The sequence below is a fragment of the Periophthalmus magnuspinnatus genome, chromosome 5 (genome assembly GCF_009829125.3).
Source record: "Periophthalmus magnuspinnatus isolate fPerMag1 chromosome 5, fPerMag1.2.pri, whole genome shotgun sequence".
In the NCBI taxonomy this organism is placed as follows: Eukaryota; Metazoa; Chordata; class Actinopteri; order Gobiiformes; family Gobiidae; genus Periophthalmus; species Periophthalmus magnuspinnatus.
In genome coordinates this window covers 12,959,201-12,986,008 of record NC_047130.1, presented here as the reverse complement: position 1 = coordinate 12,986,008, position 26,808 = coordinate 12,959,201, and the positions used below count along the sequence as shown (strand labels likewise).

General features: G+C 40.3%; 2 protein-coding genes across 2 annotated transcripts in view; one reads left to right on the top strand and one right to left on the bottom strand.

Annotated features, from left to right (window-relative positions):
* canx (calnexin) overlaps positions 1 to 26,808 on the bottom strand; it is a 251,927-nt gene that overhangs the window by 64,343 nt on the left and 160,776 nt on the right. The gene's annotated exons all lie outside the window — the stretch shown is intronic.
* Positions 3,108 to 26,000, top strand: LOC117371426 (diacylglycerol kinase theta-like). Its single transcript, XM_033967111.2, has 23 exons — positions 3,108 to 4,122; positions 8,299 to 8,378; positions 9,252 to 9,351; positions 10,268 to 10,356; positions 10,926 to 11,051; positions 11,471 to 11,624; positions 12,701 to 12,769; positions 12,854 to 12,954; positions 13,853 to 14,124; positions 14,628 to 14,718; positions 16,251 to 16,305; positions 16,426 to 16,487; positions 16,650 to 16,800; positions 17,063 to 17,101; positions 17,189 to 17,304; positions 18,000 to 18,151; positions 18,738 to 18,886; positions 19,331 to 19,509; positions 20,414 to 20,514; positions 20,882 to 21,028; positions 21,736 to 21,847; positions 21,963 to 22,115; positions 22,295 to 26,000. The coding sequence occupies exons 1-23, from the start codon at positions 3,930 to 3,932 to the stop codon at positions 22,385 to 22,387; spliced, it is 2,784 nt and encodes a 927-aa protein (XP_033823002.1). The 5' UTR covers positions 3,108 to 3,929; the 3' UTR covers positions 22,388 to 26,000.

Here is a 26,808-nt window from a genome sequence, read left to right as displayed (position 1 = left end):
CTCATTCTCAGTATATTTTAGGTCAGAGAAAGTTCTTTTAGGTTTAAACCAACTGAATTTCAGCATTGAAACTGGTAAACCAAATGAAAGAGTCAGGCAAGGCTCATTCTGCTTTCTGACTGGATAATCGTCTTGCGCCAAAACACCAAATTATAACATAAATAAATGGACCATCATGTAATAATAATAATGGCTTACACTTGTGATGCGCTTTACAGGCTTGTCAAAGCCTCTCAAAGCGCTACACTATAGTCATTATTCATTCATTTCCACACTTGGTGATGGTAAGCTACTACTGTAGCCACAGCTGCCCTGGGGGCAGACTGACAAAAGTGAGGCTGCCAATCTGCGCCATCTGCCCCTCCAACCACCACCTATCATTCGCGCACACACCACTTTCATACTAGGCAATGTGGGTGAAGTGTCTTGCCTAAGGACACAACGACAGAACTTGGTCCAAGCAGGACTCGATCCTCCGACCTTCTATAGACTATGGTAATAGTCACATTTTTATATAGGCAAGGCAAGTTTATTTGTATAGCACATTTCATACATAAAGAAAATCAAAGTGCTTTAAAGAATAAGAAAGACATTAACATCACAATACAACAAATCAAAACATAAATAATCATAAATAATCATCATAAAATGAACATTAAAAGAGAATATAGCATCTATATTTCCACCTTCAAGGCTCAAAGCGCTTTGCATCAAGGAACCACTCACCTATTCATACATCAGCATACACAGACATTGGGGGATGAGGTGGGTCATGTGTCTAGACCAAGGACACAGCATTCATGAGTGGGAGCTGGAAGAATAGTTACCAGTTCTATTTGATTTGAACACGTTTATCTCATATTTGGGGACACATCATGTTTATGAACTTTATCATTAAAGTTTTACAGTTCATTTAAACACTCGAGAACAAGCTCTATGTTTTGGATAAGGAAATATAGTAATGAAAGAAGAAGTTAGTTTTGCACGTGAAGTATCTTTAATAATGCTAATTTCAGATTCTTTCAGTTCCTCTGCTGTACTGTATGTGTTTCTATTTGTTTGTATGTGTGAACGATGTGAGCATGTGTGGGGGAGAGTTCGTCAACCTGTTTTGAAATTCCAATTTCAAAACTCTGCCACAAAATGTATGAAATAAACTGAACATGTTGTGTGCTCAAGTGTCCCTGATGCCACACAGTCATTACAAAACACATACGCCACCAGTCGAAGTTTTGGACACATCTGCTCATTCAGTGTTTTTTTTTCTGTACTTTTACTTCTTCTTCCTACATTTTAGAAGACATCAAATATATGAAGGTGTATGGAATTATATTCAAACCCTTAAAGTAGCCACCCTTTGCTTTGTCAAAACATATTTAGTAGAGTTATTTAACTTTTTTCTTCCATGAGAGGGTGGTCCAAAGTTGTGAATGGTTGTGTTTCTTTTTTATTTAAAATGGTCAGTGTAAAATATAGTCAGTGCAGAGTGACAATTTTTTGTACATACAGGCCTACTAAACAATGCCCATAGTTTAGATCAATACTGCCAACAAAATAGACTATACTATACTATACTACTACTCCTTTTCTTATTAGGCCTACGACTGCTACTACTACTACTTCTGCTGACACACTACTATGTCTTTAAAGTGAACCGAGAAGCATCAAGTTATCTCAACTCACAGGGCTTAAGTCCAAGTAGAGTCCCAAGTCTGAGTTATTTTTATGTCAAATCTAAAGTCAAAATAGTAACTCAAGTCTGACTACTACTACTACTACTACTACTACTACTACTACTACTACTACTACTACTACAAGGCCTACTACTTCCTAAATTCACACTACCTCATTACTCACAGGCTTACTTTATTCAGTGATATAGGTTATAATGTATAATACTGACTGGGATCGGTTCACATAAGAAAACAGTGACATCTGGTGGTCAGAATGACAACCTACCTACTTTTTTTTTTTTTTTTTTTTTTTTTTTTTTTTTACCTTAAAGCTGTACACTGACATCTGGTGGCCAGGGAATGCACGTACACTTTACCTATTCTAACCACATCTGTCAACTTTGAAAAATACATTTTGGTCAGAAGATTAGAGATTGAAGTTAACTGACAAATAGCATACTTTACAAATCAGAATATGGGTTTGTAGGTCTGATTTTGACTGCAGCCTTATTGACTTACATGCAGCTTAAATTACATAAAAATGAAACTTGTGACAATCCATAATCTAATAATTTCAGATTTAATTAAAAGAAAATCATTTTTTTCGCGGGACAATTGAGTTGCTGTCTGTAGACCATGTTTATTTACAATATGGTTCATTCGAAATTAAAATCAAGGTTTTAATTATGCAACAGTTTTTCTCTCAGGGGGCCCTATTCTCCTCATGGAAGTATGAGTTTACCCGTGGACACACTTTGGGCCGCAGCATCATTCTCTGACTTGCCATGTCTCATAAGGAAGAATGTTATTTTATAGTTATTAAAGGTGTTGGCATACGCAGTTTATGTTTATATTTTCCAGAAAACCTCGAAAAAGGACTAACGAGCCACCTCTCCACAGATCTGACGTATAACTTGGCTTGGTGTAACCTGCTTGACTCCATAGTGTATGCCATACTGTGGAATATTTCTGGCAAAGCGATAAGAGCTCCATGACAAGCTTCCCAGGGTCATCTGACTCCAGGCCATAGTTTGGACATGCCTGTTTTAGACCTGGTTTAACTGGTTATCAAACAGTTTGGCCTCTTTGACCTGCACTGGAGATAGAGCAGTACTAATGCCAAACTGTGGAACATTCTAAACATTTCATCCTTTGGAGACAAGTTGACGGTTTATGATGCACCACAAGAGTTTATGTTTAGGTAAAGGCCTAAACAAGACTGTGGGCAGCCCCTTTAAGAGTGGTTTTATCCAAAGCCAACTACAGCAGATGTTCGTAATCGTAATCTACACTGGACGCTAGAAAAAGAAAGTCTAGGAAACATACTGAAGCTGTGAGAGTCGGAGCGCAGTGATTCAGAGCTGAAAGCCGCTCTTTGACACTCGCGCCGTCTCCTCCCCGCGTCCGCGTCTCTTCTCGGGGGAGGGAGGACACTTGTTGCCCTCGGTCTCGCGTCGCCTGCCCCAGCGCTCCTCCTCTTCGCGGATGTGGAGCTGTTTGTTCCGGTGTTTGGAGCCGTGAGAGACGGCTGTGATAGGCACTGAGCTGACATCTTCCTCCGGCAACACATCCAACCGTGAACCGTTCAATAACTCACCACTGATCCGCGCGTCAATCCGAGAACTAGAGGCCGCCGCCTGACGCCACTCTCACCGGGAAGAGCGCTCTGATCTCGGCGTGGCACTCGACCTCTGCTCGGTGAAAACAACACGGCGGGTCCAGGGTTTCTTCCACGCTGCGGGAGGATTTTAGTTTTTAAGAGTCATGTGTTATATTTAATCGTTTGGAGACGTATACGGTTGTATAGTTTTAGCTGGAGGCAGTGGTAAACAAGCCGGCCCGGGAGCGCTGTTGGCCGGGTAGAACCAATCGTTGAGTGGCTTCGCTGGTTCGGCTCGTCGGCATGACTCGAACTAGGAAACCGGCTTTTTCTTTGGGTTAAGACGTGGATTTATGCCTCTCCTTTGGCCCTGTTTAGTCCACAAGTTGGACTGGTTTATTACGGGTTATTAAAGCTGTAATTATCCTGGATACAGTTTATATCTGTTTTGGTTTAGACATTTACAGCTTCGGTTTTGTTTTACCGGATTCCTCCTTACATCAACGCCGGTGACAGCGCACCTTTTCCGTGCGTCGCTGCTGAGACGTCCCGCTGACATGTTTTGGCTGTGGAGGTTGGACTCTCTAGTGTTGTGAATCAGCGGAGGATCTGGATTTGCTGCCTCCTCTTGGAGACGTGAGCATCACCGGGAGGACATGGCGGACAGCACCCGGATTGCGAGCCCTCTGGCCGGGAAGAGGCGCGGGCAGCAGCCGTCGCCCTCGCTCCGGCCCCGGCTCCAGAACCCCTCCAGCGGGCACAGTTTTAAGAAAGTGACGCTGACGAAGCCCACGTTCTGCCACAGCTGCAGCGAGTTCATCTGGGGGCTGGCGGGCTACCTCTGCGAGGGTAAGAGCCACTATGGGCTGGTGGGGATTGGGAATGCTTAGGTTTGATTTCTGGGAATTTTCTGTTGAGTCATGATTTTAGACTCGTTTTGCAAGTTCTTAATCCTGGTTTAGTCTTCTGATAGAGGCTCTTCCTCCTCTCTAACATATATTCACTGCCCCTCTTCTGTACCATATACTGTACCATATATTCACCGTCCCTCCTCTGTACCATATGTACATGGATAAGACCACATATCCACAGTAAACCAGCTCAAAACCAGGACTTTAATAGAACTCAACCAGGTCTAACTAGGTCCAAGCTGGTCTAAACCAGGACTAAACCCTCCTGTGGTCTTCGTCAGTTCTCATAGTAACAGGCCCTCTTTGAATCAGAGCGGAGACCCTTCCTTGCTTCCTCACCTCCTTTCCTACTTCCTCAGTGCTTCTTTTCTGCTATTTCCAACCATATCCTTCCTTTGTCATTGTGTGACTGTTTAATTTATTACAAAGACAGATGTCATTCTGTAGTCCCGGATTAGACCTGGTTTAGACTTTGATTAAACCTGGGTTAGACCTGACGTAGACCGGAGTTGGATCTGGGTTGGATCTGGTTTAGACCTGGTTTAGACCTGCTTTATACCTGGTTTAGACTTGTTTTACAGCTGGTTTAGTCCTTGTTTACAGCTGGTTTGATCCTGGTTTAGACCTTGATAAGATCTGGTTTAAACATGGTCTTAGATGTTAATTAAGGCTGGATTAGATCTGGTTTAGACCTGGTGTAGACCTGGTTCACTCATTTAGCTAGTTGATTGAATACTCTGCTCCATCTGACCCTCTCTTCTACATCTTTTGACCCTCTCCTCTCCTCTGCTCCATCTGACTCTGGTCTTCTTCTAGGCCTCCTGTTTCATGGAGCTCTAACCTCAGCATCCTTCTGTCTATATATTCACTGTCCCTCCTCTGTGCCATATATTCAATGTTCTTTCTTTTTACCGCATTTACTGTTCTTGTCTGTAGAATTGGATCTGCTTTAAGTATAGTAACTTAGTATTTGTGGCAGAAGGCAGCGAGAGGCGATAAACATGGATTATTACATAACATTGGGATTAATGCTGAACCACTGTACAACCATGGTTACTGTGGCAGAATTGTTATCTCCTCCTTATCACCAGGAGGTTGTGGGTTAGACTATTGATTTCTCTGAGTGGAGTGTGCATGTCCATTTGTTACAGTTTAACTGACTTGGTTTCGTGAATTAAAGGCACTGTACCTGATTTTTAAAAACACAATGAGTTTATATGCGCTTTTCAGAAATCTCAGAGACCAGAGTGGAGTTTTGCTGTCATAGTAATGCTAACACAACTAGCATACTAACATACACTTCCTGAATATCAGACAATAAAACACTTCATAATTACATGTAAACAGTGGACTTACTTTGACTTCAATTGAAAAACTTGCTAATTTCAATTGAATTCTCTGTGTGTGAAGAATAATATGTGTACAGATGTACTATAGTGGTTAGGCTGCAGTGTTGTCAGAGGAAGTGGCTTTCTTTTTTTCTTTTTTTTTTAAAGTACCACATCTCACATAGTCATGTTTTTGCTCTTTTTTGTTATGTGTTTGTCTTGAGGTTTTTTAATGTTAATGTAAAGCAATGTTTGCGTTTGCTAAAAGATTAAGTACAGACTTTCTTCTTCCAAGAATCCCATTCTGCATGTGATGACACTCTCTTTTGGAGGTCTCAATGGGGGGATAATGTCTTTCCTTCACATGGAAGTCAGCATTAGGCTGGCATTCTCATGGAAACAGATCACAACCAATGTCACAACCAGGGATATTTTGTATTCATGGTATTATCCTCAAAATAAGGCTTATTAATATCTATGGTTATAATTCAAAACTCATATCCACTAAAGAAAAGACGGATTGAAGTGATGTATTAAACCAGTCCCCTAATGCAATAATAACAGGAGTAGATTTTAATATAGAATTGAATAATCAGTTAAACAGATGGCCACCATAGAACCCATAGTACTAATAATGAGTTACTTTTATTAATGCATCGTTTTAGTCTAAAAGACTTTTGGAGAGAGAGACAGACCCCAAACAGAATGTGTTTTTACTTAACGGGAGTAACAATAGTGGTTCCAAGCAGTCACGAATCGACATCGGGCTGGTGTCTGACTGTCTATGTACAGAAGGTGTTCTGACAGTTCTCCTGACAGAACCAATGTAACTGAGTCAAGTTTGTAGGTCGCCTGTCGTAACGGGTGGGGTTGGGAGGACCAAAGATATGCAGACTCGGGGCAGATTTACAGTGTTTATTTACAAAATGATGAAATTCAGTCTTTAATAGTTCATTTAACACACACGGGGAGCAGGTAGCGGGAGGCAGACCAGGCGGGAGTAGTGCAGAGCAGGGACGGAAAACCAGGACCAGAACAAGGACAGGATCAGGACAAGACCAGGGCAAGCCAAGCAGGGATGTCCAGAGCGGGCACGGAGACAGCCAGGGCCGGAGCACGACGGGACCAGGGACAGGGTCAGGGAAGACCCAGCAGGAGTAACCCAGAGAGCGGGAGACAGGGCAGGAGACGGGAAGCAAGCCGGAGACCAAGACGGGACAGGAGGCAAGGCAGAGGGGTGGACTGTACTGAGGCAGGAGCAGGAACGAGCGAGAGCAGGAATCTGGAAGGTGGCAAAAATCCAATGAGTAACAGGCAGACAGGTAACAAAATTGCAAAAACTAAGCTGGAGCATCACGTTGACACGCGGACGATCTGGCACCAAGTGTCTTCTCCCCGCTCCTCTTATCCACGGCAGGTGGTGATGATTACCCTGATGGGATACAGGTGCGCGCGGGAGGAGCCGAGAGTTCCGCCCAGCTCCAGGTTCAGGCAGGTGAGGGAGGGGGGAGAGCACACAGGGAGGCACAACAGGAGCAAAGATACATGCCTCATGACACCGCCTTTCTCACACATGCCTTTTCAGCTCTGGCTGTACATTTTCAGTAGGATTGAGATCAGGGCTTTGTGATGGCTACTCTAAAACACTGACTTTGTTATCCTTAAGCCACTTCGTAACCACTTTGGTAGTATGCTTTGGGTCAGTGTCCATTTGGAAGATCCATTTGCACTTAAGCTTTAACTTCCTGGCTTATGTGTTGAGATGTTGCTTCGGTGTTTCCACATAATATTCTTTCTTCATGATGCCATCTATTTTATGAAGTGCACCAGTCCCTCCTGTGGCAAAACAACCCCACAATGTGATGCTTCCACCCCCGTATTCCACAGTTGGGATGGTGTTGCAAGCCTTTTTCCTCTAAATGTAACGATGTTCATTATGGCCAAACAGTTCAGTTTTTGTTTTGTCAGATGACAGGACATGTCTCCAAAAATGTGGGTGTTTGCCCCTGTGTGCATTTGCAAACTGTATTCTGCCTTTTTTTTGGGTTTCTTTTGGATTAATGGCTTCTTCCTGGCAGAGTGGCCTTTCAGCCCGTGTCAGTACAGTGCTTGTTTCACAGAAGTACATTTTCTTCTACCTCTTTTTTCCTGTTTTAATTAAGCTTAAGCTAATGAATTAAGTTTGAATTCTCCCTATCCACCATTTCCAAAAGCTTAACCAAAAAAGCCATATTGATAAAGGCTTTGAACATCTTTGTACAATCAAACAGGGGAACTGTTTAAGCTTTCTTTTTTTTCTTTTTTTATCATGATCATGTAGAGTGGGTTAATACTAACATTTTAAGACCAAAATTATGAGTCTGACAGCAGCAGTTACAAAGAGAGGGGTGACAGTTTTTTAATGTAAAATGAACTGGAAACACAACCGATGTAGCTGGAAGCGCAGCAATAATCACTTCCTAATTGGAACGCGGTGGCTAGCAGGTTACCTATGTCCATTTATATATACAGTTTATGGTTATTCCTCACAATACTTTAGGTCAAAAGTTATATATTGCAGAAAATAACACATTGCACGTACACAATATATTTACAAGAGGCTTATGTTCAAGATAAAGTAAAGTAAAAGTACCCAGCTGAGATATTTTGTTGCGTAGTGTTGACCGGCTTTGTGAAAACAAATGTGAGTACTCAACTGAGCGATGGGGGAGGGAGTGAAGGGAGGGAGAGGAGTGTGTTACTTAGTTCTTCTTTAAATGTACTGAAATAGTGTTGTTGATTTGCAGTGTGTAACTTCATGAGCCATGAGAAATGTCTGAAAACTCTGAGGTCGGTGTGTTCCTGTCTCACGCCCACCATTATCTCTGTAAGTACTAGTACACTGTGACATCATGACACATAGGCCTGTCATGATTCTTACTACATCGACTTATTCTTCGTGTCAGTGGAATAAGTTCGTTTCAGTAATATCATTTATATATATTATCTATATTTCCTTCAGCAATATATTGAACTTGTAAATGTGTTATTGTGACAGGCCTAATTACACATATATTACACAATTCATATTTCAGTTAGCAATAAAATCTGCCATACTTGATACAGAATAATACACAACAGCATGGTTTGTATGCTTTTATTTACACAAGAACAGTGACTTTGCTCAAGAGAAAGTCAAAGGAAAGACTTTGGTGCCAGGTTATAGCTCACATCTCTAGACATGGGACAATATTATTGATTATTATTATTATACCTAAATAATTGGAATGAATGAATATATTATGATAATTATACTTTATACTTTTGACAACGACAACAATCTAGAAAAAAGTAGCATATTTCTTTTTCTAATATGATAATATTGATGACTTGTGCTAACAGAGAAAAATGAGTGCAGTTCTACATTTGGGACACAGCATTTTACCTTGATCTTTATAAGTATGTGAAAAATGGGCTACTTGAGCAAGATGGAAATTGCCGAGGTGCGAGTCGCTACAGCAGATCGCAGGAAAAACATCAGACACCTCAGTCCAGATAAGTGCAGTACTAGAAAGAGCAAAGATACAGCTCAGAATCCTCAAGCTCCCAGGCCTCTGTTAGAGGACCCAAGCATGGAAAAAAGAGGATGAGATTTTATAATATAACATAACATAATATAATATAAACTAAAAATATATTGTAATATACTGAGCTTGTATGTGAGGACTTTGTCATTGATCCACTGTGTGATGTTCTGCAGGTGCCTGTCGCTCACTGCCTGCTCCCTGCTGGACACAAGAAGAGGTTCTGTAGTGTGTGTCGTAAACCTACAGGGGGCAGCACTGATCTGCGCTGTGAGGGTGAGAGTTAGCCTTACAGTATGGCATATAACCTGACGAGCACGTCTCTATGAGGGACTTGGCTTAGTCCTGGGTTAGTCCTGAGTTGGTCCTGGATTAGTGCTTGTTTAGTCCAAGGTTGGTCCTGGGTTAGTCCTGAGTTAGTCCTGAGTTAGTCCTGAGTTAGTCCTGAGTTAGTCCTCATTTAGACTCGGGTTACTCCCGGGTTAGTCCCGGGTTAGTCCAGGGTTAGTCCAGGGTTAGTCCAGGGTTAGTCCAGGGTTAGTCCAGGGTTAGTCCAGGGTTAGTCCAGGGTTAGTGCAGTTCTTATAGAATGTTCCCCATGTGCAGTGGTCTGTATCCATCAGCAATGCTTTAGATCTGTAGCACTGCTTTAGCCCTGCTTTAGTCCTGCTTTAGTCCTGCTTTAGTCCTGCTTTAGTCCTGCTTTAGTCCTGCTTTAGTCCTGCTTTAGTCCTGGCTTAGTCCCACCTTAGCCCTGCTTTAGTCCTGCTTTAGTCCTTCTTTAGTCCTGCTTTAGTCCTGCTTTAGTCCTGCTTTAGTCCTGCTTTAGTCCTGCTTTAGTCCTGCTTTAGTCCTGCTTTAGTCCTGCTTTAGTCCTGCTTTAGTCCTGCTTTAGTCCTGGCTTAGTCCCATCTTAGCCCTGCTTTAGTCCTGCTTTAGTCCTGCTTTAGTCCTGCTTTAGTCCTGCTTTAGTCCTGGCTTAGTCCCACCTTAGCCCTGCTTTAGTCCTGCTTTAGTCCTGGCTTAGTCCCACCTTAGCCCTGCTTTAGTCCTGCTTTAGTCCTGCTTTAGTCCTGCTTTAGTCCTGCTTTAGTCCTGGTTCAGTCCTGCTTTAGCCCTGCTTTATTCCTGCTTGATGGTCTAAAGCAGGTGAAGACTTGTATAGTGCATTAATGGTCTGTTTGTGTTTCAGTGTGTGAGCTCCACGTTCACTCAGACTGTGCTGTGTTCAGCTGTGCCGACTGTCGCTGCTCTCACATGGACTCACCGCTACAGTTCCCTGTAAGTCCTCACAAGCAGACCCTAGCCCGGACCTGAGCATGGATCCTGGTCAGGACTACCTAAATCTGTCAAATGTAGTAGTCAAACTTTTTTTTATAACTAAACTGCTTCCCAGACTATTCTGTGTTCTGTTTTATCATCCATGTATTTGGAATTATTTTAAAGAAGACATATTGTGCTTGAGTTTGCTCTATAGTTATAATCTATGACACCTGTGGATCATTCTGTTATAATTTGGACATTTTAAATCACAATATTCATCTAAAGAAAAAAAAAATGAAAATAAGCGAAAGTAAGCTGTGTTTTAAGCAAAAAAATTATAACAATAATCTGTGAAATGCTTTAATAGCTTGGCGGTTTATAAAGTTTTAGAAACAGATTTTAAATAAAATCATGGTCTTGTGGTCATTATTTACCATGTAGCTGATTAACCATGAGCTTTCAAACTTTTAATAATAATTATTTTTGGAAAGTTTATGAGAAAAAATGTATGGGAAATTTATCTGTGTGGTCACTGTTGGGCTCCATTGTATCATGTTTTGATGTGGCTCTATTTCTTTCTGCGTAAGGACACTTGGCCACACCACTGGAGGGAGGGTTGTGCTTCGTCGTCGTGTCGCTGTGAGGTGTGCCGCCGTTCCTGTGGTTCCTCAGATGTGCTCACTGGGCTCCGGTGTGAGTGGTGCGGAATCACGGTGAGATTTTAAATGCCTTTACTGACGTAGTGGAGGCCTGTTCATTATTTGTTAGTAAAGTCTGAAGAAAAATGAATTGAAAACATGAAAATTCTCATCATTGTGTATGGTTAATATCTCTGTAATTACTGGGTCTATCCACATGAAACAAAAAACTGACAGAAAGTTCTGCGTCTTCTGTCAGCATAAGTGACAGTGTACTGTCGAAATCTAATTATAAAGTGTTTTATTGTACAAGAATCAGGGAGTGCGTTGTTGGCATGCTAACTGTTGTTACTTTATTGTGATGGAAAAACCAAAAATGATCATTCCTGCCTTCATATCCTGAACCATTAGTCGATTTTGTAGTTATCGTGACAGGCCTACATTCAGATCCTTTTGCACATTAACATCTTTTTGCTTTTGATATCCCTGCTCAGAGCCATGGCACCTGCTTCGTGAGTGTGCCTCCAGAGTGTACCCTAGGCCGGTTCCGCACCATGATCCTGGACCCGCGGTATGTTCAACTGGAGTCTAGGAACTTCAGCAAGATGCACCTATACAGAGTCCAGGAGAGCAGCGCACCAGAGCAGGGTGAGAACTGGGGTAAGACTGGTGGATAGACTGGTAGATAGACTGGGGGTAGACCTGAGGGTAGACCTGTGGTAGACCGGGGTAGACCCTTGGGATAGACCGGGGTTTGAATGAGGGTAGACCTGAGGTAGTCTTGGTGTAGAGGTTGGGAAAAAGGTTTGCTAGGTTTGCTATTTATATTACACATCACCATTAAAGTGGCCATATTACACTATTTTCTGATCTGTGTTGTTTCCTCATCACATGTGTTTTGTTTCATTCAAACATATTTAACACACAAACCCTGCAGAGGGAATTACTTAGAACATGATCCATTTCAACATGAAGAAATATGTTTTATATTTATGACAGTAATGATTTGCACCAAAGTCTTGTCAAGGTCTTTTGAAAGCAAAAAGTAGTAGTAGTTGAAGTTTATTAGATTTTGACAAAGTGAGAAAACTCCACAGTCCTTGCTCCAGGTGTCTCTCCTCCTCTGGTCATATTGGTTTGCTTCTGTACCAACATCTGCACATCCACCTTCAGGGTTCCTCCAGCCTCTTCAGACTCAGAATCCTCAAGATCTATGAGGAAAGTGGGTGTAACGTTTTGGTGCTATTTTATTTTTTTCAAAATTAAGTTAATTTAACTTAAGTTCACTTAACTTAATTTAAGTCCTGAACTGAATTTAACTGAAGTGAACTTAGGAAACAGCAGTGCCCAAAGGAAGATGACGTCTCTGTAAACACAACAAAGCCCTGCGCGCATATCACTGATTAAGAAAATAAAATTGAAGAACTAAATTAGTACAGAGCAATGGATGTATGCCGGTGGCATTGAAAACAGGGGTTGATTGGAAGTATGATGTTTTGAAAATAAACAACTAAAGATTGCTCAAATATGAATCACACCAAATACAACTTCGGGGGGTAAATGGTGAGAGGAAACAATTATAACATGGTTAAAAGCTCTGAAAAGTCCATTTTGCTGAATAGATCTGATTTAAGGAGGACTAAACCAGGTCTAGGACTGGAAAAACTGTATCCCTAAAATCTGTGTTTTATTATCTTTCATATGTTTTCTGTTTCATTTTTCAGATACCTCAGATGAAGTGGACGTCTCATTGGCGGTGATAAAAGATGGTTCAACTGCTGCTGCTGACTCTGGTACATCACAACTTTTTAATGTGAAGTTTGACCCTGTGAGGTGTCCGTACAGCATAAATATGTCCTCCTGTGTTTGTGCTGCAGGGAGGCATTTCTTAAAAGTGTTCGATGGAGATGATGCAGTGAAACGAGGCAGCTCCCGTACTGTGTCCGTCTCCAAAGCAACCAACAACGAAGAAGTGGTGGTAGGAAAAAAATAATTATAAACCTCTAACATATTAAGGCAAGGCATATCTGTATATCTGTATAGCACATTTTGTACACAAAGTAATTCATAGTGATTTACAAAATAAGAAAGACATTAAAATGCAACAAATCAAAACATAAATAATCACAATAAAATTAACATTAAAGAGAAGAGGCAGAATAAAAACCTTTCAGTCATATGCACAGCTAAAAAGAACCATTTTGAGCCTGGATTTAGACATTGTCACATCATAATCTGGTTTCTGGAGCTATTAGATTATTGAACTGTCATGTAAACAATTCCACCATTTTTGCAGGTATCGATACTAAAAATCACATTCACAGGATGGAAATGAACCTTTTCTGAATATTTTTAGAACTTTAATAATAAATAATAATAAATTTTATTTATATAGCGCTTTTCAGCCATGGACCACTATGGAACTAACCTGGACCACTGAGGGGTTACACAGATATAAGGCCACATAGAAAAGTATATAATATAAGAATATAAACGAAAGTACTACTATTTAATGTTGAAAACCACATTATATTATCTAGAGAAAGAATGTTTTTATTATTATTGTGGTATCAGAATTGGTATTGAGTATCGAGTTGATTCCTTTGTCTTGAAATCCAGTGTGAAATTTTAGTATCATGACGACACTATTCTACTGTTAGTATAATGACTGAATGGGTTTGTAGTTTTCGACCATATGAAAGTCTATTCTCTCTCCCAGTCACAAGATGGCTGCTCCTTTGACATGGCAGTGGTTGTCTTAGCATTTCTGCTATTCCATCCCCGCAATCATCCGCACTGTCCCAGTTTGAATTAAACAATACATTTTCTGGTCACCGGACCAGACATGCAATTATAATATGAGTTCTCTCCTGTAGGAGGCAGCACTGAGAGCCTACTATCTCCCTGACGACCCTCTGGACTTTGAGCTGCAGGAGGTTAATCTCCATGGCAACGGGCATCAGGGTCTCCATGCCGAAGGAGGAGAGTGTGGCGCACAGAATGATTCTTCTCACAGTGAAGAAGACATCCTGAACAGAAACGGACTCAACCAGAACCAAGAGCAGCCCGAGGACCGAGGGGAGACCTGGGTCCTGAGGGCCAAACCCAAGTACTCTGAAGTCCTCAAGGTCTACCAGGAATGGGAGAGGTCAGGACTCAATCCCCCACAATGCACCAGCCAAAATGGATTTTCTACCATAATATAATGTTGTTCCCTCCTCAAAAACATGTTGGAAGGTTTTATATGTCATCCATGTATGTTTTCAATACTTTAGCGATCTCTCTGTAAGATTCTCTGCAATGCTCAGCCCACATGCTCACAAACAACAATTCTCCATAAATATACAAAATCATAATACAAAACTACACACAGCAACTTGACAAACCTGGTGCCATGTGCAGTAGTTTAATTAGTGGGATACATGCTGACTGTGTAGGGATAGTGCTCTGAAGGGGAAGTTACAGCACAGAGAGCAACTCAGGGCGCCAAAAACGAAATTGAAACTTACTAAGCATGCTAATATGTTATTTTCACAGAATATAGCATTTTCAAAACAATAAAGGGTAACACTGAGGTATAAATATGTTATATGTTAGCAGTTAACAGAAGGCAAAACCCAAGTGCTCAGTGCTAATGCTAATGTTTTTCAGATCGGAGTCGTCTTTTCTCCAAGTGTCTGTTGCTGAGAACATCACTGTAGCTGTACTTCTCAACGAGGTTCTGGGACGACTTGGCCGGCAGGTACAGAAGTCTTTAAACACCTCACAGTCTGGTCACCACTCCCTCTATCGCGTCTCCAGCCAGATTCAGACTGTGCCATGCAATCGCCAAGTTTATCTGAGTGACACATGTGTCTTTGAATAAAATGACAGTTCTTTCCCCTAGAGATTGACCGATATAGGCTTTATTGTAAATGATTCCATTTCCAGACAAAAAAAAGAAAAAATTAATCTACTAAAATAAATTAACTGAAGACCAGATGAACCTCATTGGATGTTATGGTTTTTTTCATGGCCGATGCCGATACTGATTGTTTAGAATACAGACCAACCGATGGTTGATAAGCTCTGCCCATATTTATGGGCCAATATAAAGAGCCGATTTAGATTATTTTCTGCAAATTATGTAATTTAAATTTACGACAAACTCACCCACAGCACTTTTTACCACAACCATTTACCTATAATAGAGCTGTGTAGTCACGCTTAGTGCAATTATCTCTTAGTATGAAAGTGTTAAAATAAAGCTTTGTGTGTATGTTCTAGGCAGTAAATCGACCAAAAGAAAATATCAGCCTGTGCTGGAGATTTAAGGCCGATAGCCCATACGCTAAAAAAATTGGTCTATCTCTACTCTTCCCTATATTAACAGTTTAGTGCTTTGCTCATTGATTCAACAGGAATCCACATGTTTTTCCAGTCCCCTGTGTGTGTTATTTTTCCTTTCTTTTTTCCTTGGAAGCAGCCATATTTCTTTCTTCAGGGAAACCCAATGAGAGTATTTGTCCTCTCTTTTTCGTGGGTGCCCTGTTTAAAATACAATACAAACAGAAAAATAAAAACTGATCTGGTATTAAATGTTTTGGTATCAATGACTACAAGCAGGTGAGGTATTCTGACAGTTTTTGAAGTAGTCCCTTCTAATAGACAGTGATGGCCAGCCCACATTTTCATAGAGAATACTGTGATGGGTTTCAAATCCATCACCTGTAATGAAACAGCAGATCCAACAGTTTCAACGCAGAGGCCAAAGTCTGCATGTACACCACATCTCCATGATCCGGTATGGAGTTTTGATACAGTGCCAGACCCTTAGAGAGGGTACTGACCTTATTCCGCCCTAACCGCTTTTGCCGCTGAAATATGATATAATGTAGTGTTGATTTTTAATAAAACATTCACTGTTCATGTGACCAACACGTCAACACTGCAGCGATTCTCTGGAGGCTTTAAAACGGCTCTGTAGCCCCTTTAGAACTTATTTGCTGTCAAAATCAGCAGCCCCACGCAAAATAATACAACCCAAATGACCATGGCGGTGCCCACGGCAACTTGTGGAGTACGAGTTGGTTTAAAATTTGCTCTAAACAATCAGAGAGCTCCTTACTAGTTCATGTTTATTATTTGCTTCATATTTCCCAGGAAGACCAGAAGGGAAACGGAAAAGCTAAATGAAAAAGCTAATTAGAGAAGCTAGTCTGAGAATCTAATACAGTCTCTGCTAAAGTTTATTTCCAAAACTATTTGATCTTTCTGTTGTTGTGTTGGTTTCAGGGAGATGAACAATCAAGCTACAGTCTGCAAGAGGTGTATATGAACAACAAACAAGGTCTGAATCAGAACTAAAACTAGACTTAACCAGGACTAACTGGACTAACACGAGCCAAACAGGACTAAACTAGGACTAGGCTACTCTACATTTGTCTAACGGTGCTCTGTTATTATTCAGTCATGAAGCAAACTCTCGGGCCCAAAGAGAAAATCCTGGACAAAGTCAGAGAAATCAGGAAGGTAACTAAAGAAACTATGGTTATATGATTTACTAATTACTATCATTCATTGTGATTGTTCAGTCCTCCTGTCAATCACACACATCTAAAATCGGGCAGTTTTGTTGAAGGCTCCATCGTCCTATCCACACCAGACTTTAACTCTATCAACTTAATTTCCCAGGTGTCTTTGCGTCAGATGCACCAGACTCGCCTGTACGTGGTGGAGAACAGGAGGTCAGAGGTGAATGTGGAGCTGCTGATTGGAGGACTGCCCACTGTGCTGGACACAAAGGAGTATACCCACCTACTTGAAGAACACCTTGCTATCAAAAGTAAGGGTTTACAGCTTTTAACTAGAACTAAACCAGGACTAAAGTAGGACTAGACCAGGGATTACGTCTGTCTGAACCAGATAACTGATGCTGGTTGAATCCAGGTCTAAAACAAGATTCAACAAGATTTTGACTTAGAACTGAACCAGGATTAAAACAGGCCAGTTTGTCTTTTTTTAAAATACTTTAATATATTTACTTGCATTTTAATGGCTGTATCTCATAAAATCCTTATTCAAACAAGTGTCTATTTCTGTTTTAGGTAATTTGGTCTCAATATATCAAATCTATGGAGCTCAAGGTAAGATCTTCTCCTCTGCCTCTGCTCCTCTGCCTCCGTCCCTCTGGCTCTGCTCCTCTGGTTCATATATTTTACATATATTTCCAGGCTGGCTGTCTCTCCAGATCTCTTGCTTCTCGGAGGCAGAGAGGATTTTCATGTTGGCCAAAGACACCACAGTCTCTAACAAGCAACTTAGTTCACTCGTTTGTCCACAAATACAGGTAAAATACTGCAATATCACTGCTATACTACTGCTAATACTGCCAGAAATACTGCCAGCTGAGTACCATGAAGTGACACTGTTAGATTAACCTGTAGCAGGTAACATTTAGGTTGTTAATTAGTAATAACAGTAGAGATTGGGTGAAACCAGCTCAAGTGGAAGATTTGACAATTGACAGTTCAAAGCTAGCCCTAACAATGTTGCTGTTGTGTTGTTTTGTTTTTACTTGAGTACTTGTACCATATCTGCTACTATTACTAAGATGGGAAACAGTAAAATGTATATGTTTATTAATAACCCTGTGTCATATATTAACATTGCCAAAAAACATAAACGCAGTGATATATACCGTAGCACTTATCATTTGAAATCTACGATAATTTGTCAGTGAAGTATTTCCAGGGCATATTTTAAGTGAAGCTGCTCTATGTGGTGTGGCAGTGCATTCTGGGTCATATCCATATTTGATATCACTAAATGGGATCTGGAGCTTGTTTCATGAATAATTGTCAAGTAGCAGTAACACAATCAATCAAAACATAATGTACCTCCTCTGTGTCTAAGTGCAGTCCTGCTTTAACCTTTGTCAGCATTTATACGCCCACTGTGCACCCATACTGTACAATGAGGGTTATGCCTTTATAACCTCATGTATTATTACATAACATGGTAATAGTTGATATGTCTGTGTAGGTAGAGAGACTGTGCCCGGAGGACCAGCCGCTCCTGGTGTTTGTGAACCCTAAAAGTGGAGGACTTAAAGGACGAGAGCTCCTACATGGATTCAGGAAGATCCTCAACCCTCACCAAGTGTTTGACATCAGCCACGGAGGACCACTGCCAGGGTGAGAGTACAAGTACTGTGGAATACTCCTGTCTAAACATGTACTCCATGTTCTTGTACATATACAAGAACATGGAGTACTTCTTTATTACCACACATTATGCAGCATGAACTAAGCATTCATAAGTTAAACATAAGTCAACTCAAGGTATGTTTCAGATGAGAAAACAAGTATACAATTACAAAAGACCCAATAAAGGACATATTATGCAAACATTTGTCTTAACATCTAAAACATACTTGCCATTGTATTTATTAGCATGTGTTTCATTAATCCTGTTTACAAGGCCATTTTGCTCTGAGCCTCAAAATTTACTCTGGATCGTGACGTCACAGGTAAAAATCCAGACTGCCTAGTAATAATGTAATGGCTTAATTTCTTCCCTTCTTTCTATTTTTCATTATTCCTTCCTATTCATTTCATTCATTCAAACCTAAATTCCTTGTTGGAAACTGCAGTGTAGTTTAGGTTAGAAAATGTGAAATACTAAGGCCAACGTGACCAAAATCATGTTTTAAAGGGAATTAAAGCCAAGGATGCATGCTATGCCCACTTGAATGTAAAAGTACTGTAATTCCTCATGCAGGCTGCACGTGTTCCGGTGCGTTCCACGCTTCAGGGTGCTTGTGTGTGGGGGAGATGGCTCCGTGGGCTGGGTCCTCTCGGTGCTAGAGACCATCAGACACAAGATGGTCTGTCGAGAGCCGCCGCTGGCCATCCTGCCCCTGGGAACAGGTACCAGTATGCAACGTTCATTTAAATATGGGGCACAAATAAGTTGCTTTCATGTTCTAAGATTTGATGATCTCATGATTTCAGGTGGAGGGCGGGGGCCTGTATAACTCTATGGGAGATTCACAGTTTTTTAAAGAAATATCCAAACTTGATCCACATCCGTGAACCTTCTTATTGATCTTCAGATATAAATTACTGTCACCTGACAATGAAAATGGCACCAATTGCTGAAACTATTGTGAAAATGTTTGTTTACTTAGGTTGAGAAGACGTTGAACCTGTTTTTGCAGATAGGTTCAGTAATTACAGCAGTTTTTTATACAAAAAGATTTACACTGATGACTCCAGAACCCAGTGTTGCTAGTTTGCTACTTTTTTTCTTTTTATGTTATTTTTAATTGAATAAAATTTGAACATTCTCCACCCTCTGCCTCCTCTCCGTAGGTAACGACCTGTCCCGGGTGCTGCGCTGGGGGGCAGGGTACAGTGCCGAGCCCCCCCTCTCTGTGCTGCAGTCTGTGGAGGAGGCGGAGGAGGTACTCATGGACCGCTGGACCATTCTGTTAGACGCCCAGGACCTGAGCCAGACTGGGACTGATAACGGCTACCTGGAACCCCCCAAGGTCCGGAGTCCACTCTAGGCTGGGTTTAGACTGGGTTTAGACTGGGTTTAGACTGGGCTTAGACCAAGTTTAGACCAAGTTTAGACCAAGTTTAGACCAAGTTTAGACCAAGTTTAGACCAAGTTTAGACCAAGTTTAGACCAAGTTTAGACCAAGTTTAGACCAAGTTTAGACCAAGTTTAGACCAAGTTTAGACCAAGTTTAGTACTGAGGTAGACCTGGGATAAAGAGGATTAAGAACTGATTTAGAGCTGTTTTAATCACAGTAGCTCTTGTTTAAAGCTCTTAATTCTGGTTTTAATCTTATTTTTATGTGGTTTAGTTCGGGTTTAGTCCTAGTGTAGTCCTTGTCCTTTTTAGAGTATGTTTAGTCCTTTCTTGGTCCTGGTTTAGACCTGGTTTTGTCCTTGTTTATACCAGGTTTAGTCCTGGTTAAAACCTGGATTACATCTCTTTTGCATATTGTGCAGATCATTAATTTCATTGGATATGTTTTTGACTGGGTTTAGTTCAAAATTGTGCAAAGTTAATCCTGACCATAGACTGTATAAAGAAATGGAGTGAGTTTTAACCAGCCAAATGAAGCCAATAGAGGCTTGTAGTTATAGGTAGTTTTCAGATTATAGACTGTGATTATGTCATACTTTCAGATGGGGACAAGAGACAGTTTTCTCTATTGATCACATTGTATTTTCAAGCGATAAATGCACAAATGTTGAACTTGGGTTATCTATGTCCATTTATATATAGAGTCTATGGTCCTGACCTAGGCTTTAGACCTGGATTGTGTTTCTCTTCCAGATTGTGCAGATCAAAATGTATTTCCTTACTGTTTTAAATCCTGTCTTTAGGGTTTCGTCCTGGCCTAGTCCTGGTTTAGACCTACTTTGTTCTTCTTTTCCAGATTGTGCAGATGAATAACTATTTCGGTCTTGGGATTGACGCTGAGCTCAGTTTGGATTTTCATTTGGCACGAGAAGATGATCCGGACAAGTTCACCAGCAGGTATGAGACCTGGACTAAAAATGGATCAGAACTGGCCTGAATCAGGGATAAACTAGAGTTGACCTGGCTGGTCCCACGTTGAGTTTGATCTGGGTTTACACTTGTTATAAGCTACTACTAAACACATCTACATCTAAAATCAATATTTAAGATTATTCTGATTTTAAAATGATGTTCCCTCTGAAAATTCATAATAAATTTCACACAGAAATGACAGTACTTGTTCTTATAGTGTTTCATAATAAGGGTGGGTATATGAAGGTACATAATACTTTTTATTCTAGATTTTCACAATAACAGCCTTTACTTGAAATAGCATTGTATATCAGACTGGAATTTCACAATAAAAACCTTGTATCCCCCTCAGATTTCACAATAAGGGCGTGTATGTGAAAGTGGGCCTACAGAAGATCAGCTACAGCAGAAGTTTGCACAAGGAGCTCCAGCTTCAGGTGGATTTCGAGACAGTCCCACTGCCCAACATCGAGGGGCTCATTTTCCTCAACATACCCAGGTACAAGGGTCTAGACCTGGCTCAGTTCTGTTGTAGTCCAGGTTTAGTTCTGTTGTAGTTCTGATTTAGTTCTGTTGAAGTCTTGATTTAGTACTGTTGTACTGTGGGTTTATTTCTGCTTTATGTCTGGTTTAGTACTGCTTTAGACTTGAAGCCTGCACAATGAAGCTGGATTAGAGGGTTAGTGAGGTAACTTTGGAGTTAGCTCTGGTTTAGCGATACTAAAGCTGGATCACTTTCTGTCAGGGTAGATCTACGTGGTAACATGCACTAAACTCATAACCTGCTCCAGACCAGGTTAAAGTTCTCAAATAAGATAAAAAGGTCACTCTTTGACCATTTAGAGATGAGAATCCAGCTGCTGTGATCAATCAGAGACAAGAATCCAGCTGTGAGCTGAGTGAGCAGTCAAAGAGGGAGACAGGAGAGATGTGGGCATGGATTTATGAAGCAGAATGATCCTTAAACATATTCATGCAGGTTATGTTTGGAGAGACCACAGTTTTAAACCACACTGTTGTTATAATCTGTAAAGATGTGAAAACTAAAATGTAATGGTGCACAGTTGTATGAGGCGTGGTCCAGTTGGTACCTGTCCTGTTTTAGCCCTGTTTTTTAACCTTGTTTTAGTCCTGGTTTAGTTCAGGCTTAGTCTTGGTCTTTCATAATATGTGGTATATATTCTGATGTGTCCTCTGCCCACACAGTTGGGGCTCTGGGGCCGACCTGTGGGGGTCTGAGACGGATGGTCGCTTCAGGAAACCCAGCATCGACGATGGGTTGCTGGAGGTGGTGGGGGTCACTGGAGTGGTTCATATGGTACAACTACTACTACTACTACTATTTTTAGTCCTTTAGTCCTGTTTTAGTCCTGATCTTGTTCTATTTTAGTTCTAGTCCTTTTTAATTTAAAGAGTTTTGACCTTTTCTGTAGGGCCAGGTGCAGAGCGGTCTGAGGTGTGGGATCCGCATTGCTCAGGGGAACTACATCAGGCTGACGGTCAGTAAAGAAGTCCCTGTACAGGTGGACGGAGAGCCCTGGGTTCAACCTCCAGGACACATCATCATCTCTGCCGCAGGACCCAAGGTGAGACAAGAGGACATCTAGAGACGCTTCACCTGTACATGTGTGTGTGGATATTTAGCGATGTCTCACCTGTACATGTGTATGTGGACATTTAGAGACGTTTCACCTGTACGTGTGTGTGTGTGTCAACATTGAGAGACATCATCTTTAAATGTCCACACTTTTTAAATATTGTCCAGGTGCGGATGTTGCGGAAGTCTAAGCAGAAGCAGAAGAAGCATGCATCCGGTGGGAAAGACACTCCGCTCTCCTCTAAAGATGTAGGATACTGAAACTTTTTAGACAGACAGGTTTTAGTCTGAGCAAGTTTACACTGCCACAGAAATACTGCTGTTTCTCCTGAAGGCACAAGAAGACTATTATGAGATTGCTCAAATGGATACAAGTAAATGGGAACTGGGTTTACTCCTGGTTTTGTCTTGGTATTTTCTAAAGTAGTTTCTGGATTAGTTCTAGTTTGGGTCCAGTGTGGTCCTGGTTTATAAACCTTAGTCCAACCTGGTTTAGACCTAGTTAAGTTTAGTCTATTCTCGGTATAGATTCTGGTTTTGTCCTGGTTCAGTCTTGGTTTAGACCTGCTGTAGCTCTAATTTAATCCAGTTTTTTAAATTCTAGCCCACTCTAGTCCTGGTTTAGTCCTTGTTAAGCCTTGGTTTAGACCTGATTTGAGCCTAATATTTGGGTTTCAGCTTTCTGTTATATGTGATATTTTGAGGACTTATTCAATAATGTGTTAATTGCTATGGTAACGGTCCTATTTTTCATCATTTTGAAACCCATAAATAGGTTGCGTTCACGTCCTAGAATTTGAATTTGCAACCAATTAGACATGCCAATATGGCCCCGTTTATTTATTTATTTTTTTGTCTTGTTTTAACTGAATTTGAATTGTAATGTCTTAACTTGAACACTACGTAACCAAGTCTAACCCAATGAAGTATTCACAGTGCTGTTTGTCACCTGTAGCAGTGGACTCTGTTACCGTAACTATTGTACAAACGTGCAGCTATTTTTAGTATTGGCTTTTGTCTGTGGGTGTACTGCTGTTTTAGTAACAATTACAGAATCTTTTGCACAACTCAAAATGTAAAAACATCTATTTAAAATGTTGAAATTTATGATTGAAGGATGCTGTCATTTTAAGAAGTATCTTTTAATCCAGGTTTAGATGCGATTTAATCCTGGTTTAGACTCCTATTTGTCCTGTCGTGTTTTAGTCCCTCTTTTGTACTGTTTGTGTTTAAACCTAGTTTAGTCCTGAGTTAATCTAAATTTAGACTCTAAATTAATCCTGGTTAAATCAAACTAAATTACAAATTAAAGTGCATGTGACAGATTAGAATACTCATTTCACTAAAACTCATTTAACATAATTATATCTAAGAAGAAAATGTGGTGAAGTTCCTTCCTTTTCCTTTTATATCCTGGTTGGACCATAGACTGTATATATAAATGGACATAGCTAATCTGCTCACCGTCGTGTTCCAAATAGGAACTGGAGCCGAACGTTTTGGGTGACACTCACTTAGTCACTTTCTACATTCTGTGGGTTGGACACAGGCAGAAGACATGACACATGTAAAGGTAATTCCATAATTGTTACCTTGCAACCATAATGTTAACAAGGGCCAAAACTTGTCTAAAATACACAATATGACTAGACTAATGAAAATAAATAATACCTTAACCATTTAGTTAAATGGTAAATGTATTAACTGTCAGAAAAAATCCTTGGGTGTCAGTTGTCTGTATTTGGATGGAGTCTGCTGTGATGACAGAGGCAGTGTATTTTTGTACTTTTCTTCTCATATTTTTTCACAAACTGCCACTTAACTGATGTAAAACAATGATAAATATTCACCACAGGCACAATCCCACCAAAGCAAATTATAATTATAAAAACATGAAAACCTGTCATGTGCACTTTAAAGCTAAAATTGCCATAAAAGATTGATTAAAATGTGGAATGAGGCACATTTTGTCCACTGCCCTCTTAAGCTTCTATGGCTCTTAAGGCAGTGAACTTTTTATTTTTTTTTTGGCCAGTGCCAAATCTAGATTATTCAATCCCAAGACCTTGTTCAAGTGTTTGTTCAGAGTTTCTACTAATATCAAAAGTATTATGAGAGATTAACATATTAATTAATTTTGGTGCTGACTTGTGGTTTTAAATAATTTTACTTGGATTTTTATATTATTTTATACATGACATTTTTTGACATTTATTTTCACTAAATATATAAAGTGGTATTAAATGTTTTAGGTTTTAAATATTTCGTTAGGAGTAAATCTGACCACTTGAATGCACTGTGTCCAGCTACGGTGCCCTCTGTCATTTATCCAGAGGTACTGCTTTTCCTGCCACTGTATTAAATTATCTGGACTTTTCAAACATGCTACACATAAACCCAAATTTTAAAAGTACAACTTTACCTACAGACCAGTCCTGGTTTTGATTTAGACCAGGGGTGTCCAAAACTATGGCCTGTTAACTGCTCTTATTCAGAGGCGGTAGAGGAGCCAAAAACTGCTCTCAAGTAAGAGTAATGTTGCTTCAATAATAGTACTCAAGTAGAAGTACAAAGTAGTGGTTCAAAAAAGTACTCCAGTAAGAGTAAAAAAGTATTTGAGAAAAGTACTACTCAAATAAGAGTAACTTAAAGAGTAACTGTCTGGACGTAACATCTGATTTATGATTTGAAGTGAATGTGATGTGAAGGACAAAACATTAAATACTGCACAGAATCTGGTATTTTCAAACAGACAAAAATGAGCCAAACTAAATCAATCTGAAAAAGCTGCAAGAAACACAACTGTTCAAATAATTTCTTATTGTCAACATAAAGCTTGTCACTTTAGACTTACTCACAGTGGGAAGAGTAACCACAACTTTTCTCAACTAACTGTACTGTACTGATAAAAATATTCCTCAACTAGGAGTAAATGTATGTGGCTAGAAAAGTAATCTGAAAAGTACAGTTTCTTCAGTTACTCAAGTAAATGTAAATGAGTACTACCCTACTTGGCTACTTTAATGATTCTGTGTCCACTTCATATTGTTCCATAAATGGCCCTTGATGAAAAAACTTTGGACCCCTTGGTTTAGGCCCCGCGTAACCTGCATTAAGACATACCAAAAATGACCAAGTACTCTGTAAAGTACTACTGCGTTACTTCAAGCGTGTGTCGTAGTAGTAGTAGTAGTAATAATATGTGTACACTCCTCCAGGTTGTGGTGGTGCTGTGACTCTGTGCCTCTGTGAAATGAAAACTTGGCTCTGTTGTTTTCAGATCCTCCAAATTAAAGATGAGTATACGTCATGAGACAGTGTAACGGGGGGATAACACTGGGTGAGATGGAGCGGCTCATTATGTTTTACTGGACGTCTCTTTAGACGGTTTCAGGACAGAAGATATAATACATACTTTCAATGTTAGCTGTACTTGCTGAGGTCGACAGATGTGGTTCTGGTGTTAACTTATCTGAGTCCCACTTTAGCTGTAATGGAGTGATGGTGTATTTACTCCTCGTTTACTCCTGGTTTACTCCTGGTTTAGCCTAGTTTAGCCCAGGTTTAGTCCAGGTTCAGAGCTTACACGGTGTTCTTATTCGACTAAACGGCTAAAAGTCCACCTTGAGACGTGGTCAGCTGTTGTGGGCATAGAACAGGGCAGTGCCTCATATGTTATGTGCCTACATGTGCATTTATTTTACATGAAGTTGTAAAAAAAAAAAAATAGATGTATATTTTTGCAGAAATTTGTTGTTTTTAATTTTTTTTTCTTTGTTTTTGAGATAAATGTAAAATGTTTAACTGAATGTTACAATGTTAAATATTAATGTTATAACATAATGTGACTATTCTAATAAACTGGAGTCTATGGAAATAATAAGACTGGGACTTTGTCATTGTTTTAGTCCTGGTTTAGATCTGGTTTAGACCTGGATTAGTCCTGAGTTAGACCTGGTTTTAGAGCTGCTTTAGACCTGGTTTAAAGCCCTGGTTTAGTCCTGGCTTAGTCCTGTTTTAGTCTTGCTTTAGTCCTGGTTAAGACCCAGGTTAGTCCTGGTTTAGACCACGTTTAGTCCTTGTTCATACCTAGTTTAGTCTGGGTTTAGACCTGGTTTAGACTGGATTTAGACAAGGTTCAGTCCTGGTTCAGTTCTGGTTTATACCAGGTTTAGTCCTGGTTTAGACCCGGTTTAGACCCGGTTTAGTCCTGGTTTAGTCCTGGTTTAAACCTGGTTTAGATCTACACACAATACTTGACTCCTGGTTTAGTTCTTCTTTCAGTACTTTATGGTCTTGGTTAAGTTCTGGTCTGGACTGAACTTTTTTGTGATATTTACTCTTAATGTCAGTGGTTTTAAAAGTGCACTGTGTGACTTTTCTTCTTCGTGGAGACAAGCAGATGATCCATATTATGCAAGCATAATTAATTAATGCTATAATGTGGAACATCCCAGGCTAAGAAGTAACAAAGCAGATGTGGATCCCACTCCAGAAAAGTTCCACAGTGCACCTGTGAGTTGAACTCCAATGATGATCAATAATAGTATTGCGGTAACTGTCCAGTGCCGCCCCCTACTGGACAATCCTGCACTAACAGACAGGATCTTTGACAAATACGATGATCCACTATGATGATGATGTCCAGGTTCCTTTATTGGGCAGTTTGATTCATTTGGTTA